This window comes from Nerophis ophidion, linkage group LG10 (genome assembly GCF_033978795.1).
Source record: "Nerophis ophidion isolate RoL-2023_Sa linkage group LG10, RoL_Noph_v1.0, whole genome shotgun sequence".
In the NCBI taxonomy this organism is placed as follows: domain Eukaryota; kingdom Metazoa; phylum Chordata; class Actinopteri; order Syngnathiformes; family Syngnathidae; genus Nerophis; species Nerophis ophidion.
This window is the reverse complement of record NC_084620.1, coordinates 3,545,481-3,562,416: the sequence shown is the minus strand read 5'-3', so window position 1 is coordinate 3,562,416 and position 16,936 is coordinate 3,545,481. Positions and strand designations below refer to the sequence as shown.

The following is a 16,936-nucleotide window of genomic DNA, read 5'->3' as shown; positions in this document are numbered from 1 at the left end:
AATGTAAAAAAAGAATAAAAGTAACAGTAGACGGTTTGTCTATGTGACATTTAATGATTTTTAGCTCATTCTAGCTCACACTGGTCTCCTTTGTGCCACTGCGAAGCCAAAAGTAGATGAAGCTCGTCAACAAAGACGTGCACAATCACTTAGAACTCATCAAGATTCTTTGCAGCAGTCACGTGCTACGCAGGAAAATCACCAAACATTGACATGTTAACAGAGTGGAAACAAATATACTACTAAGAAGTGTTTTTGATTTAATTTCAACAGGCAAACTTTTTTTTTTTCTCCAATAAGTTGACTTTTATTCCATCCATCCATCCATTTTCTACCGCTTGTCCCTCTCATGGTCGCAGAGGTCGCTGGAGCCTATCCTTGCATTGTAAATATTTCCAGCTATAAATAAACGTTTTCAATTTGAATTGGGCCGCGCAGCTTGGTCAGTAGAGTGGCCGTGCCAGCAACCTGAGGGTTCTAGGTTTGATCCCCGCTTCTGCCATCCTAGTCACAGCTGTTGTATCCTTGGGCAAGACACTTCACCCACCTGCTCCCAGTGCCACCCACACTGGTTTAAATGTAACTTGGATCATGGGTTTCACTATGTTAAGCGCTTTGAGTCACTGAAGAAAAGCGCTATATAAATATAATTCACTTAATTCACAATTCAATTAATCTAATTTAAATGCATTTTTGAGGAATACTTTCTGTATATGCACCTTAGGAGGAGCTGCTCCAATTTCGTTGTTCTTTGAACCTGTTCATTGCAATAATGACAATAAAACTCTATTCTATTCTATTCTATTCTTTATTCAACTAAATCACATTATATTTATTTCAATGATTTTTTGTTTATTTTATGAAAGTAAAATAAGTAATTCAATTGTATTTTATTCGTATTTTTGACCTATTAATTTGCATGCATTCGAATGTGTCTGCAACAGTCTTGAAAGATAATAATCATGCAGATAATGGAATTCAAATTGTTTTAAAGGCCTACTGAAATGAGATGTTCTTATTTAAACGGGGATAGCAGCTCCATTCTATGTGTCATACTTCATCATTTCGCGATATTGCCATATTTTTGCTGGAAGAATTTAGTAGAGAACATCCACGATAAAGCTTGCAACTTTTACTTGCTAAGAGAAAAGCCCTGCCTCTACTGGAAGTCGCAGACGATGACGTCACATGTTGATGGCTCCTCACATCTTCACGTTGTTTTTAATGGGAGTCTCCAACTAAAACAGCTATTCGGACCGAGAAAACGACAATTTCCCCATTAATTTGAGCGAGGATGAAAGATTCGTGTTTGAAGATATTGATAGCGAAGGGCTAGAAAAAAAAAATAATAATAAAATGAAGTTAAAAACAAAAAAAGGCGATTGCATTGGGACGGATTCAGATGTTTTTAGACACATTTACTAGGATAATTCTGGGAAATCCCTTATCTTTCTATTGTGTTGCTCGTGTTTTAGTGAGTTTAATAGTACCTGATAGTCGGAGGTGTGTGTCCACGGGTGTCTTGACGCCAGTGTTTCAGGGAAGTCGACGGCAGCTTTATGGACGGGGCAAGCTCAGCTGATATCCGGTAAGAAGCGACTTTTTACCACAATTTTCTCACCGAAGCCTGCTGGTTGACATTCTGTCGGGATCCATGTTCGCTGTGATCCATCTTGAAATTCACCTCCGTGAATTTTAAACAAGGAATCTCCGTGTGTTTGTGTGGCTAAAGGCTAAAGCTTCCCAACTCCATCTTTCTACTTTGACTTCTCCATTATTAATTGAACAAATTGCAAAGGATTCAGCAACACAGATTTTCAAAATACTGTGTAATTATGCGGTTGAAGCAGACGACTTTTAGCTGTGTGTGTGTGCGCGGCGCTCATATTTCCTAACAGCCCGTGACGTCAAGCGTACACGTAATCATTCCGCGATGTTTTCAAGAAGAAACTCCCGGGAAATTTAAAATTGCAATTGAGTAAACTAAAAAGGCCGTATCGGCATGTGTTGCAATGTTAATATTTCATTATTGATATATTTGAATACTCTAGCCTTTAAATAGACTCCCTTTTTGGATCAGTTGATCTGCCGTTTGTTTTCTTTTTCTCCTATGTCCCACTCTCCCTTGTGGAGGGGGTCCAGTCCGATCCGGTGGCCATGTACTGCTTGCCTGTGTATCGGCTGGGGACATCTCTGCGCTGCTGATCTGCCTCCGCTTGGGATGGTTTCCTGCTGGCTCCGCTGTGGACGGGACTCTCGCTGCTGTGTTGGATCCGCTTTGGACTGGACTCTCGCGACTGTGTTAGATCCATTGTGGATTGAACTTTCACAGTATCATGTTAGACCCGCTCGACATCCATTGCTTTCCTCCTCTCCAAGGTTCTCATAGTCATTATTGTCACCGACGTCCCACTGGGTGTGAGTTTTCCTTGCCCTTATGTGGGCCTTCCGAGGATGTCGTGGTGGTTTGTGCAGCCCTTTGAGACACTAGTGATTTAGGGCTATATAAGTAAACATTGATTGATTGATTGATTGATATAAACTATCAGTAGTGGGTAGTAGTGGGTTTCAGTAGGCCTTTAAGTTACATGTTTGTGTTTTCTTTTCTTTATATTTAATGGTAATTTATTAGTAGTTTTTGTTTACAATTGCATTTTCATATGAGTTAATTTCTGAGGTCATGTAATTAGGTTTGAGTCCACCAGAGAACGCCAAAAGTCATGCCTTCAAACTTGCAGGGCAAAGGTCACGATGTAAAAAGTTAACCAAGAGCCGTTTAAAAGTTGCTTAAAGTTGGTCTCTTTCCAACCAGATGTGCAGTACTATTACACAACTAAGACTTACTGTTGTCTGGATTATTGTCGTCTAATGATCAATTTAAAAATTGTAAGTATTTTGATGTTATAGATTTCACTGTCACTGGCGGTTGTGTAACGGCTTCACAGCCACGGTCACACAAAGTCCCCTATGCACACTACGGAGCCTCCCTATACGGGACACGCCTTCTGGCCTACAAGCAACATGCACATACCTGGGAGATAGAGACACATGACCCGGGAGTGGGCGGGGCCACTGCCTGCAGGGCTGGAAGGACACATTGGAGAGCAGCACAACCAAAGACAGCAGTGTGCTTTGTGTCTTTTTAACTTGTCGAAGCAACAACACAAGACAGGAAACATGAGCAGGTAAGATACCGCTACTTTTTCTTCATTGCATTGTTGCAGAGAAACATGCAGAAAGATGCACATTTTTTTGCAGAAATAATGAATATACTGAACGTTTATTGTCAGGTTATGAGAGCTTATCTTCCTCATTTTGCGTCACATATTTGCAGGCCTGAAAGAAGTTCTCATTTTTGAACTTATTCAAAGTATTCAGCTATTACAAGCGACACACGTGCGGTGTCGTGTGACTTCCTGCCACACTTCACAACATTGGCCTATGGGCTGCTATCAATAGCAGCATACTGTACGTTTAAAATGCAATGTCGTAATATATAAAACAGTTTATGGCAGGGGTCACCAACACGGGGCCCGCGGGCACCAGGTAGCCCGTAAGGACCAGATGAGTCGCCCGCTGGCCTGTTCTAAAAAATAGCTCAAAAAGCAGCACTTACCAGTGAGCTGCCTCTCTTTTTTAAATGTTATTTAATTTCTAGCAAGCTTTGCTTTGCTCGACATTTTTAATTCTAAGAGAGACAAAACTCAAATAGAATTTGAAAATCCAAGAAAATATTTTAAAGACTTGGTCTTCACTTGTTTAAATAAATTCATTTATTTTTTTACTTTGCTTCTTCTAACTTTCAGAAAGACAATTTTAGAGAAAAAATGCAATCTTAAAAATGATTTTAGGGTTTTTAAACACATATGCTTTTTAAATTTCTTCCTCTTCTTTCCTGACAAATTAAATCAATGTTCAAGTAAATTTTTTAATTTTTATTGTAAAGAATAATAAAACAATTTGAATTTAATTCTTCATTTAAGCTTCTGTTTTTTCGACGAAGAATATTTGTGAAATATTTCTTCAAACTTATGATTAAAGTAAAAAATAAAATATTCGGGCAAATCTAGAAAATCTGTAGAATCAAATTTAAATCTTATTTCAAAGTCTTTTGAATTTCTTTTAAAATTTTAGTTTTGGAAAATCTAGAAAAAAATAGTGATTTGTCTTTGTTAGAACTACAGCTTGGTCCAATTTGTTATATATTCTAACAAAGTTCAGATTGGATTTTAACCTATTTAAAACATGTCATCAAAAATATATATTTATTGTGAGAAATCATTTGGATTGTCAGTTTTTCCACAATGATAAATATCATTAATTATTAAAAATAACAGAGTTAAAGGTAAATTGAGCAAATTGGCTATCTCTGGCAATTTATTTAAGTGTGTATCAAACTGGTAGCCCTTCGCATTAATCAGTACCCAAGAAGTAGCTCTTGGTTTCAAAAAGGTTGGTGACTCCTGGTCTATGGTTAGCATTAGCATGGTTAGCATGACTATCTTTTTAAAGCTGGGATTTGTTACCATCCTATCGTATTGGCTCTCAGTGGACGGCCCAGGTGTTCCTAATGTTGTGACCCAACCACAGATCTCATGGAAGTGCATGAAAGCCAGAATGTGCACTAAATTCCAATTACAGACTTTTTTTTTTTACGGGGGTTTGGCCACACCCACCTGAAGCTTGGGCTATTACAACACAGGCCTTTGTTTGTTTGTTTTGTTTTTTTTTTAATCAATGTGTTTGTGTAACAATATTAATTTGTTTAAAAACATATGTTTTATTTTTGCTACTTTTACTGCAGTTTCTGTCGTAAGTATACAATTCTCATTTTACCTTGGTTTGCACAATGCACTTTTTGCATGACGACGCTGCATATTTACAGTGATGCGGTATTTCATCTGTTCATAAGATCACATTTATTTCTTTGGCTTTTTTTAAAAAAGCAATAAGCTCTCAACTTTTCCAGGACTTCATCTCAGGAGCGTGGGAGGGGCTGAGAGGGTTTTGGGGCAACAACCCCCTCCTCAGCCCTGAAAACACAGTTTGAAATAAAGAATCATGACTCTACTCAACAGAACAGCAACAATGCACAAATAAATATCAATTTAAAAAAAATACTCCTTTTCATGAATAAATCACCTTCCGGACGGGCTCATGCATGTCTCTGTGGGACCGCCTCTGCTTTTAGCTCGGAGGTCAGCAGGTTTGCCTCTCACATAGTCAGGCAGGGTTCGAGCCCCACTCGGAGCAGGAGGAAAAAACAACGCAGCCAAGAGAACGAGAACACAATCGCCATACGGAGCAGAGCTCTCTGTGATTGACAGCTGCAAACACCCCCCATCATTGCATTCTGCCGTCAAAATCGGGGGCCCCTCATTGGTTCAAGGTTCAAGGTTATTTGTCACATGCAGACTACACCACAGTCAAATGCTTTTTTCCATGCTCTTCAGATATCTCGTACAGTGGGATCCAAACACTAGTTGCAGAATCTAATACACTAAAAATACAAAAAAATGAATAGCTCTGATGTACATTAATTACAAGACAATTAAGTTGCACAATAAGTCACAGAAGTTATGGTAGAAGTATCAGTACAAGTAGAAGTACAGTAGTCAAATACAGTACCAGTGCAAGGTCAAATAGTATAACGGTTATACTTGTATAGCACTTTTCTACCTTCAGTTCAGTTTTCAGTTTGTTTATTTTCAGTCTAACAAAAACATATTCAGACATAGATCACGATTCAAAAATGAATAACATGACTGAAACAGGCAGAAGCAAAAAAGCTTATATGCCCAACATAAATTTTTTACATTCAATTAAGTTACCTTTTCTAATAATTCTGCAACACAAAAAGAAATATAGTCATTCAGCATCCACATTCAGGCTGCTCCCCAACAAATAATACAAAATATGTACCTACACACATACACTTTTCTGTAAATAGATAAACATACATACCTTCTAAATACAACATTTAACTGAATACTTTGAATAAGTTCAAAAATGAGTACCTTCAAGGTACTCACAGCGTTTTGACACTACTGTATTTCCACATTCACCCATTCACACACACATTCACACACTGATGACGGGAGCTGCCATGCAAGGTGCTAACCAGGTCCCATCAGGAGCAAGGGTGAAGTCAATCAATCAATCAATGTTTATTTATATAGCCCTAAATCACAAGTGTCTCAAAGGGCTGCACAAACCACAACGACATCCTCGGTAAAGCCCGCATAAGGGCAAGGAAAAACTCACCCCAGTGGAACGTCAACAATGATGACTATGAGAAACCTTGGAGAGGACCGCATATGTGGGCAACCGCCCCCCCAAACCCCCCTCAGGGGACCATGGATGTCGAGCGGATCTAACATGATATTGTGAAAGTCCAATCCATAGTGAATCTTAACAGAACCGTGAGAATCCAGACCAAAGTGGATCCAATATAGTAGCGAGAGTCCCGTCCAAAGTGGAGCCAGCAGGAAACCATCCCAAGCGGAGGCGGATCAGCAGCGCAGAGATGTCCCCAACCGATACACAGGCGAGCGGTCCATTCTGGGTCCCAACTATGGACGAGCGGTCCATCCTGGGTTCCGACTCTGGACACCCAGTACTTCATCCATGGTTATCGGACCGGACCCCTTCCACAAGGGAGGGGGGGGCCATAGGAGAAAAAGAAAAGAAACGGCAGATCAACTGGTCTAAAAAGGGAGTCTATTTAAAGGCTAGAGTATACAAATGAGTTTTAAGGTGAGACTTAAATGCTTCTACTGAGGTAACATCTCGAACTGTTACCGGGAGGGCATTCCAGAGTACTGGAGCCCGAACGGAAAACGCTCTATAGCCGGCAGACTTTTTTTGGGCTTTAGGAATCACTAATAAGCCGAAGTCCTTTGAAGGCAGATTTCTTGCCGGGACATATGGTACAATACAATCGGCAAGATAGGATGGAGCTAGACCGTGTAGTATTTTATACGTAAGTAGTAAAACCTTAAAGTCACATCTTAAGTGCACAGGAAGCCAGTGCAGGTGAGCCAGTATAGGTATATATGTATGTATATATGTATATAAAGGTATATACAGTATATGTATATAAAGGTATATACAGTATAGGTATATATGTATGTATATATGTATATACAGTATAGGTATATATGTATGTATATATGTATATAAAGGTATATACAGTATAGGTATATATGTATGTATATAAAGGTATATACAGTATAGGTATATATGTATGTATATATGTATATAAAGGTATATACAGTATAGGTATATATGTATGTATATATGTATATAAAGGTATATACAGTATAGGTATATATGTATGTATATATGTATATAAAGGTATATACAGTATAGGTATATATGTATGTATATATGTATATAAAGGTATATACAGTATATGTATATATGTATGTATATATGTATATAAAGGTATATACAGTATAGGTATATATGTATGTATATAAAGGTATATACAGTATAGGTATATATGTATGTATGTATGTATATAAAGGTACATACAGTATAGGTATATATGTATGTATATATGTATATAAAGGTATATACAGTATAGGTATATATGTATGTATGTATATGTGTATATAAAGGTATATACAGTATAGGTATATATGTATGTATATATGTATATAAAGGTATATACAGTATAGGTATATATGTATGTATATATGTATATAAAGGTATATACAGTACAGGCGTAATGTGATCAAACTTTCTTGTTCTTGTCAAAAGTCTAGCAGCCGCATTTTGTACCAACTGTAATCTTTTAATGCTAGACATGGGGAGACCCCAAAATAATACGTTACAGTAGTCGAGGCGAGACGTAACAAACGCATGGATAATGATCTCAGCGTCTTTAGTGGACAGAATGGAGCGAATTTTAGCGATATTATGGAGATGAAAAAAGGCCGTTTTAGTAACGCTTTTAATGTGTGCCTCAAAGGAGAGAGTTGGGTCGAAGATAATACCCAGATTTTTTACAGAGTCGCCTTGTTTAATTGTTTAATTTAAAAAGTGTCTTGCTCAGGGTTGGTAGAAGCTTGTGATCGAACCAGGAACCCTCAGGTCGCTGGCACGGCCACTAAGACCGTGTCACTCACACAACGAGGATTCTTAGATTTTCCTTGGCCACATGAAACAATTTAGAAGAAAATTTTCAGTTGTGAAAGACATTTGATGTAAATTGTATGATTGATATGGTAAAAATAACAAAAAATAAAAATGTATATGTTGTACATATTTGCAAAAAAGTGGCCATTAAAGGCCTACTGAAATGAGATTTTCATATTTAAACGGGGATAGCAGGTCCATTCTATGTGTCATACTTCATCATTTCACGATATTGCCATATTTTTGCTCAAAGGATTTAGTAGAGAACATCCACGATAAAGTTTGCAACTTTTGGTCGCTAATAAAAAAGCCTTGCCTTTACCGGAAGTAGCAGACGATGTGTGCGTGACGTCACGGGTGCGAGAGCCCCTCACATTGTTTATAATGTGAGCCACCAGCAGTAAGAGCAATTCGGACCGAGAAAGCGACCATTTCCCCATTAATTCGAGTGAGGATGAAAGATTCGTGGATGACGAAAGTTAGAGTGAAGCACTAAAAAAAAAAAATAATAATAATAAAAAAAGGCGACGGCTCCAGGCGGCGGCAGTGGGAGCTTTTCAGATGTAATTAGACACATTTACTAGGATAATACTGGAAAATCCCTTATTTGCTTATTGTGTTAATAGTATTTTAGTGAGATTATAAAGTCATACCTGAAAGTCGGATGGCTGCGGTGAATGCCAGTGTCTCTGAGAGAAGCCGAGATCCCAGCTGCCTTTTTGAACTGCAGGATGAGGTCGCATAATCCACTCAAGTCTCTGGTAAGAGCCGACTTAATATCACAATTTTCCCATCCAAAATCTTGCTGGTTGACGTAGAGAAACATGTCCGCTTGACCGCTCTGTGTTAAAGCTTCTCAACAACCAAAGAAACATTGGCTGTGTTTCGGTTGCTAAAGGCAGCTGCAATCCACCGCTTTCCACCAACAGCATTCTTCTTTGACGTCTCTGTTATTAATTGAACAAATTGCAAAAGATTCAGCAACACAGATGTCCAAAATACTGTGTAATTATGCGATGAAAAGAGATGACTTTTAGCCGTGTGTGGTGCTGGGCTAATATGTCCCCTCCAACCAATAACGTCACAAACACGTGTCATCATTCCGCGACGTTTTCAACAAGAAACTCCGCGGGAATTTTAAATTGCAATTTAGTAAACTAAAGCGGCCGTATTGGCATGTGTTGCAATGTTAATATTTCATCATTGATATATAAACTATCAGACTGCGTGGTGGCTAGTAGTGGGTCTCAGTAGGCCTTTAAGGGAGTCCAGATTTTACAATTTGATGAAAATCATTTTGGTAACATTTTGATACATTTCAAGAGGTGACGTTTAAAAGATAGACAAATATAAGGCAGATGATTTAAACATCTACATTATTGTCGTGAATATGTTCCCTGTCCCGCAAACTATGAACTGTGTTAGAGGGGCCTGGCCTGGTTCTTACGTAACTGGTATTTCATACGTTTCCTCTGGGAGTCTGTTTATGGCCCCGATAATTCCAATCCTGCTCTCATGTTACACATCTGTTCTTCGTCTTGGTTGGCGTTGCTCTAAAAACCACATGCGGCAACTTCTGCCTGAGATAAAGCTCCAGCAACAGCCTTTCACGTTTTATCTTTTGCTAGCGACAGCTTGGGAAAAAACACGCTAAACTACCCGTCCGGACTTCTTTGGCGGCTTTCCACAGAAAGTAAAAAGCTCTGAGAATTTTAGAAAGAACATTGTTTAAGAAGACTTTAAAGATTATTCAAAGACTTTAAAGATTCTTCAAAGACTTCAAAGATTCTTTAATGTTGGGAATTTTCTAACACATAAAGGAAGAATTAAGGGAAGTCCTTCCAAAACATTTAGTCACATGGTCATCCCATGGAGTCATGAGTTAGGCTGCGTTTGCCTGGTTTGCTTAAAACCAACTCTGGTGCTTTTTCTCTGCTGATAGGCTTTGATCGGTTCAAGAGCCATAGTCCTAAACCTGGTGTGCACCAAACCAGCGGAATGAGACAACTTGAGAGGTTGGTTTCGGTCCACTTGCAAGTGAATAGCTGAGCCCAAATGTGAACGCTACACGGAACCAAGACACACCAAAAATAGGGAGCAAAAACGTGGAGCAAAGATGTGGCGCTAAAAAAATGGCCTAAAATTGTTGACCAAATACTCTGGGAAAAGACAGACAAGGAAAATCAGAGACTCTGTTTTTCTCTCTTTGGAATGCAGTTTATGGTAAAAGGGTGGGAGCAGACAAAGTAATCTTCTTCCCACTTCTTTTGGACGGCTTCAGCAAAAATATGTGCTTTTAAAGTATTTTTGTTTGTGTTTTTTACATGGTCCAAATAAAATACATTTAAAGACATAGAACAGGAGCAAATACACGGACTAAAGACATGCAGCAAAAACACAAGGCAAGAGCATAGTCATGGAACAAAGACACGGAGCAGGGATGTGGGGCAAAAACAAAGGTCAAGACATTGGGCATAGACAGGCCAAAGAAATGGAGCAGGAGCAAAGACATGGACCAAAAACACAGAGCAAAGACAGGGAGTGAAAACACAGACCAGGAGCAAAGACATGAACCAAAAACACAGAGCAAAGACAGTGAGAAAAGACACAGAGCAGGAGCAAAGACATGGAACACAGACATTGGCAGGAGCAGAAATACTGACTAAGCAAAAATGCGGAGCAAATACACTAATAAAGAAATTTAGCAAAGACAGACCAAATACATGGAGAAGGAGCAAAGACGCGGAGGAAAGACACCAAGCAAAGACACATAGCAGGAGCAATGACATGGAGCAGGAGCATTGTCATGGAACAAAGACACTGAGCAGGTATGCGGGGCAAAAACTAAGATCAAAACATTTGGGCAGAGGCAGATAAAGACGTGGCGCCAAGACACAACAAAGACACAGACCAGGAGCAAAGACAGTGAGAAAATTGATTGATTGATTGAAACTTTTATTAGTAGATTGCACAGTACAGTACATATTCCGTACAATTGACCACTAAAAGGTAACACCCCAATACGTTCTTCAACTTGTTCAACTCGGGGTCCACATAATCAATTCATGGTAAAAGACAGAGCAGGATCAAAGACATGGAACAAAGACATTGAGCAGGAGCAAAAATACTGAATAAGCAAAAATGCGGAGCAAAGACACTGATAGACATTTAGCAAAGACAGACCAAAGACATGGAGCAGGGGCAAAGACACGGGAGAAAAACACAGTGCAAAGTCATGGAGCAGAAACAAAGACATGGAGCAAAAACATCGAGTAGGAGCATAGTCATGGAACACAGACATTGAGCAGGGATGCGGGGCAAAAACAAAGACCGTGACCTTGGGCAGAGACAGACCAAAGACATGAAGCAAAGACACAACAAAAACACGGACCAGGAGCAAAGTCACGAACCAAAAACACGAAGCAGAGACAGTGAGAAAAGACACAGAGCAGGAGCAAAGACATGGAACAAATCAATCAATCAATCATCAATCAATGTTTATTTATATAGCCCCAAATCACAAATGTCTCAAAGGACTGCACAAATCATTACGACTACGACATCCTCGGAAGAACCCACAAAAGGGCAAGGAAAACTCACACCCAGTGGGCAGGGAGAATTCACATCCAGTGGGACGCCAGTGATAATGCTGACTATGAGAAACCTTGGAGAGGACCTCAGATGTGGGCAACCCCCCCCCCCCCCTAGGGGACCGAAAGCAATGGATGTGGAGCGGGTCTAACATGATACTGTGAAAGTTCAATCCATAGTGGCTCCAACACAGCCGCGAGAGTTCAGTTCTAAGCGGATCCAAGACAGCAGCAAGAGTCACCTCCACAGGAGACCATCTCAAGCGGAGGCGGATCAGCAACAAAGACTTTGAGCGGGAGCAGAAATACTGACTGAGCAAAAATGCGCAGCAAAGACACTGATAAAGACATTTTGCAAAGACAGACCAAAGACATGGAGGAGGAGCAAAGACACAGAGCAAGGACATGGAACAAAGACTCTAAGTAGAGACATGGAGCAGAAACAAAGACATGGAGCAGAGACAAGGAGCAAAGACACTGAGCAGTGTTACAATGACAGATACGAAAAAGATATAAACTTTTTGTCTCATCTAAACGTCAACATAAACACAGAGAAAACTGCACCAAATTGCACACCATCCATCCATCCATCTATCCATTTTCTACCGCTTGTCCCTTTCTTTATTTTTTTTTGTTTGTTTGTGTCTGGATCAGAATTGAACCTAAAGTGTGAATGCAGGTCAAGGATGTGCAGAACACACGTTTGCATCTTTTTCTGTAGGAGAGAATGTTTACTAGCACATTCCACATCTGGATGCAATCATCTGCATTCTCCAAGTTGCACATTTTCCTTTCTTGCTGGCTTTCCAACTGGCAAAAGGCCAACACAGGAAAACATTAAGCACAGGACGGATAAAAGGAAAAGAGGGCATTGGAGGGTTCACTGTTGCCGGGTAGATTACACAAACATATTATGAGCACAAGTGTTAATTTTTTTAATGTTTTTTTTTTTTTTTTTTTTCGCTGTGCAGTCTTAAACATAACAGGCTGCATCTGGTTCTGATCAGAAGAACTGGCGCCTGTCAAGCATGTGACAGAGCAACAAAGTTTAACCCTTTGACAGAATGGAGTAAAAGCGCACACTTTTTACATGGCTTCAGTCAGAAAGTCATGTAAAAAATGCTGGGATGCTAACAAACTAAAAAGGCATGAGGTTTTATGTTTTGATGCAAGGTCCTCATTCGTTAAAAAAAAATTGAATACTAATAAGTACTTTATTCCCTTCATACTAACCTGTGTTCAATATATAACATGGCAATAAAATAAAGCAACCAAACTTAATTATGTAAATGCTGACAAGGCATTGCTGGCTTTTAGCATGCACAAGTTAGATATAGCATGCTAATGTTTTTGCAAATTTTGTAGGTATGCACATAAATTCATTGCTATCGTTACTTGGCGCTACCTTTCTGGCAATGTAATGTTAGCATTCTCATGTTAGCATGTTAGCTTTTCAGTTAATTTCGCAGGTCTTACATTTTGTTACATGACGCTATCTTGATGGCATGCTGTAATGTTCACTAATTTTGTAGATATACAAATAAAAGTCACTATGGTAACTTTGTAGCAAACTTGTAATGGTAAAATGTTACAATGCTAATGTTAGCATACGGGATATTTTTTGGTTAATTGTTTAGTCATACAGCAGGTGTGTCAAACGTACGGCCCGCAGTTTTGGCGAAATATAAAAATGTGCCGAAATTTTTGAATGAAAAAACTGCTGTTCTAGATGTGTCCATTAGATGTCGCAATAGCAATTATTTGTATCTTAAAAAAAACACATTATTGAACCAGTCAAGGTAAATGAGCAAACTACATAAATAACATCTTGTAATTAGATTTTTTTTTTTTTTTTTATCCTGATAGATTGAATAAATTAGTTGACTGATGAACATTATCACATAATTTATTCAGAAGGTATAAATAACGACATGGAGGGGGGTGTGGCCTTCAGTCCTGCAATAAAGCAGGGTGTGCTAGGAACAAATTCGAGATCAGCGACAGGTGCGTAGATGCTTATCTAATCACCTGTCGCTCTGTTAAAGGCAGCAGCCGGGAAGGAGAGAGGGGTGGTTGATGGTGGAGGACGAGCGAGAGCGAGACTGACGAAAAGACAATTGCTAAAAAGCACAAAGACAATTTATTGCAAAATAGAACATTCTTGTATGTCGGTGATTGGTGATCCGAAAAACCCGGAAGTGCAAGTTTTCCACACACGACAAATAAAGATGGAATACTATTAGCCGCAACATGTAAGTGTAAAATAAACCCGACAACATTATGATTTGTACATTTTCAGAATGTGCTTGTTGTATTTTTAAACAAAGAAAACAATCTGTATTTGTCTTTATTTTTAAGTTATCTTGCCGTGATTTTACCAGTCCGGCCCACTTGGGAGAAGATTTTTCTCCATGTGGCCCCCCCGTCTAAAATGAGTCGGACACCCCTGGCATACACCTAAGTGTCAGATATTTTGTTGCTTGGCAGTATCCTATTATGATACTCTTGGCATGCTACCATATTTGCCAATTTTCTAGGTATACACATTTAATTAATTTATATAATTATTTAGCGCTGCTACACAACATGTATTGTAATTTTAGCATGTTAGCATTGCTAACATTACAATTTTCGCAACTGTTTTAGGTATACACATAATATTACAGTGCTACCTTACTAGCATGGAATGTTTGCATGTTAACTTTCTACCATTTTAGCTCAGAGTCATATATTTTGTCACTTACATCTTGTTAGCATGTTCACTTTTAGCATAGTAGCATGCAACAATGTTCATCAATTATGTAAGGTATAGACATAAATCATTGCTATAATTACTTGATGCTACCTAATTTTACAGGTGTAGACATGTGAATCATTTATTTATGCTATGAATATGTAGTTTTGCTACCTTTGTAACATTTTGACTGTTCGCATGACAGCAAGCTAACATTTCTGCCAATTTTGTAGGATTACACATAAAAGACATTGACAATCGTTACTTGGCACTAAGTTGCGAGCAATGTTGCGCATACTTGCCAACCTTCAGACCGCCGATTTCAGGAGGTGTGGCGTGGTCGGGGTTGGGGCTGAGGCGTGGTTGGGGGCGTGGTTAAGAGGGAGGAGTATATTTACTGCTACAATTCACCAACTCGAGTATTTCAAATATATTTCATATATTTATATATATATATATATGTATATATATATATATATATATATGTATATGTATGTATAAATACTTGACTTTCAGTGAATTCTTGCTATATATATATATATATATATATATATATATATATATATATATATATATATATATATATATACATATATATTTTATTATTTTATTATTTTATTGTCGCGACCCGACCTCGGAAAAGCGGAAGAAGATGGATGTATATTTTATTATATATATAAATAGAAGAAATAGTTGAATTTCAGACAGCACCTATCACATACACAGTAATAAAAACACAGTTGTTCTACTAACTGTACTGTGCTTGCAGGTTACTAAAAAAAAAAAAAAAAACACTTACCTTTTACTATTTGAGTATCCTTTGTTCTGCCATTTGCGTACTGGCGAGCGATCTCCGAATCCGGGAACATATACTTCCCGGATTTGTTGTAGACATCCACAAATGAGAACGAGATGTTGCTTCCAGCTATCAGCATAGCCAACTTTGTCTCAGCATAAGTTACACCATCGTGTCTCCATTTTGCGAGGTGGCCCATAATACTGGGTTGTGAACGATGCTGCGCTGCGGACGCTTTGTGCTTCTCTGACCCTTCATGACTGAGTATATCCGTTCGGCCACCGTGTTCAATGGAGAAGTTTGATTTACAAAATTTACAGGCAACATACTTCTTCCCCTTCGAACTCTCCTGGATAAACTGAAATTCTTGTTTCCATCTGTTTTGGAACTTGCAAGCGTATTTCTTCATTTTGCTCGTCGATGGCGTCGCCATGGCTGTAACTTCCTCGTTCTTCTGTTTCGTCTCCTTGTGTGTGCAGTTTTTTTTTGTTTAAATCCGTTGATGTTTTGACGTGATTGGGCAGGCAAGCTGTTCATATTGTGGAAAAGCGGACGTGGAAAAAGTTGTCCCCACTCAGGTCCACATGGAGCTGGAAGGGGGAGTGGCCTTCACCTCCGGCTGAATTTCGGGAGATTTTCGGGAGAAAATTTCTCTCGGGAGGTTTTCGGGAGAGGCGCTGAATTTCGGGAGGGTTGGCAAGTAGCGTTAGCGTGCTATCTTATTAACCAATGTTGCAGGTATATACCTCAAAGTCATATATTTTGTTACTTTATGCAATCTTGTTAGCATACTAAGTGTTAGCATGTTATCATGTTTTTCAAATGTTGTAGCTATACACACAATTTTATATTGTTATTTGGTGGTACTTTACAAGCCATGTAATGTTAACATGTTAGGATACTAACGCTAGCATGCTATCTTTTTAGCTTGTTCTGCTGTTATACACCTGAGATTCATATATTTTGGTACTTGACACTATCTTTTTAGTATACTAACTGTTAGCATTCTACCATTTTAGTTAATTTTGTAGATATAAACCTTAAATGCCTTCTGAAATGAGACGTTCTTATTTAAACAGGGATAGCAGGTCCATTCTATGTGTCATACTTGATCATTTCGCGATATTGCCATATTTCTGCTGAAAGGATTTAGTAGAGAACATCCACGATAAATTTCGCAACTTTTGGTTGCTAATAAAAAACCCTTGTCTGTACCGGAAGTAGCAGACAATGTGCGCGTGACGTCACGGGTTGTGGAGCTCCTCACATCTGAACATTGTTTATAATCATGGCCACCAGCAGCAAGAGCTATTCGGACCGAGAAAGCGACAATTTCCCCATTAATTTAAATCAGGATAAAAGATTCGTGGATGAGGAAAGTGAGAGTGAAGGACTAGAAAGAAAAAAAAGACGAGGGCAGCGGGAGCGATTCAGATGTTACTAGACACATTTACTAGGATGATTCTGGAAAATCCCATATCTGCTTATTGTGTTACTAGTGTTTTAGTGAGATTATATGGTCATATCTGAAAGTCGGAGGGGTGTGGCCACGGGTATGGTGACCGCCAGTGTCTTCGATGGAAGCCACGTTTCTTGACGAGGCAAGGCAGCCGGGCTGAGATATTTTTTTCCCCCCTCCTCCATGGTGTAAGCATCCGACGGTCGGGGGCGGCC

At 39.0% G+C, this 16,936-nt stretch overlaps 1 protein-coding gene across 1 annotated transcript in view; it reads left to right on the top strand.

The window, feature by feature from the left end:
• Positions 1-3,021: 3,021 nt before the first annotated feature.
• LOC133560010 (uncharacterized oxidoreductase YjmC-like) overlaps positions 3,022-16,936 on the top strand; it is a 31,209-nt gene continuing 17,294 nt past the window's right edge. Inside the window, exon 1 of the mRNA XM_061912051.1 lies at positions 3,022-3,185. Within this exon, the coding sequence (XP_061768035.1) occupies positions 3,049-3,185 (137 nt within the window). The 5' untranslated portion in view covers positions 3,022-3,048. The remainder of the gene's footprint in view (positions 3,186-16,936) is intronic.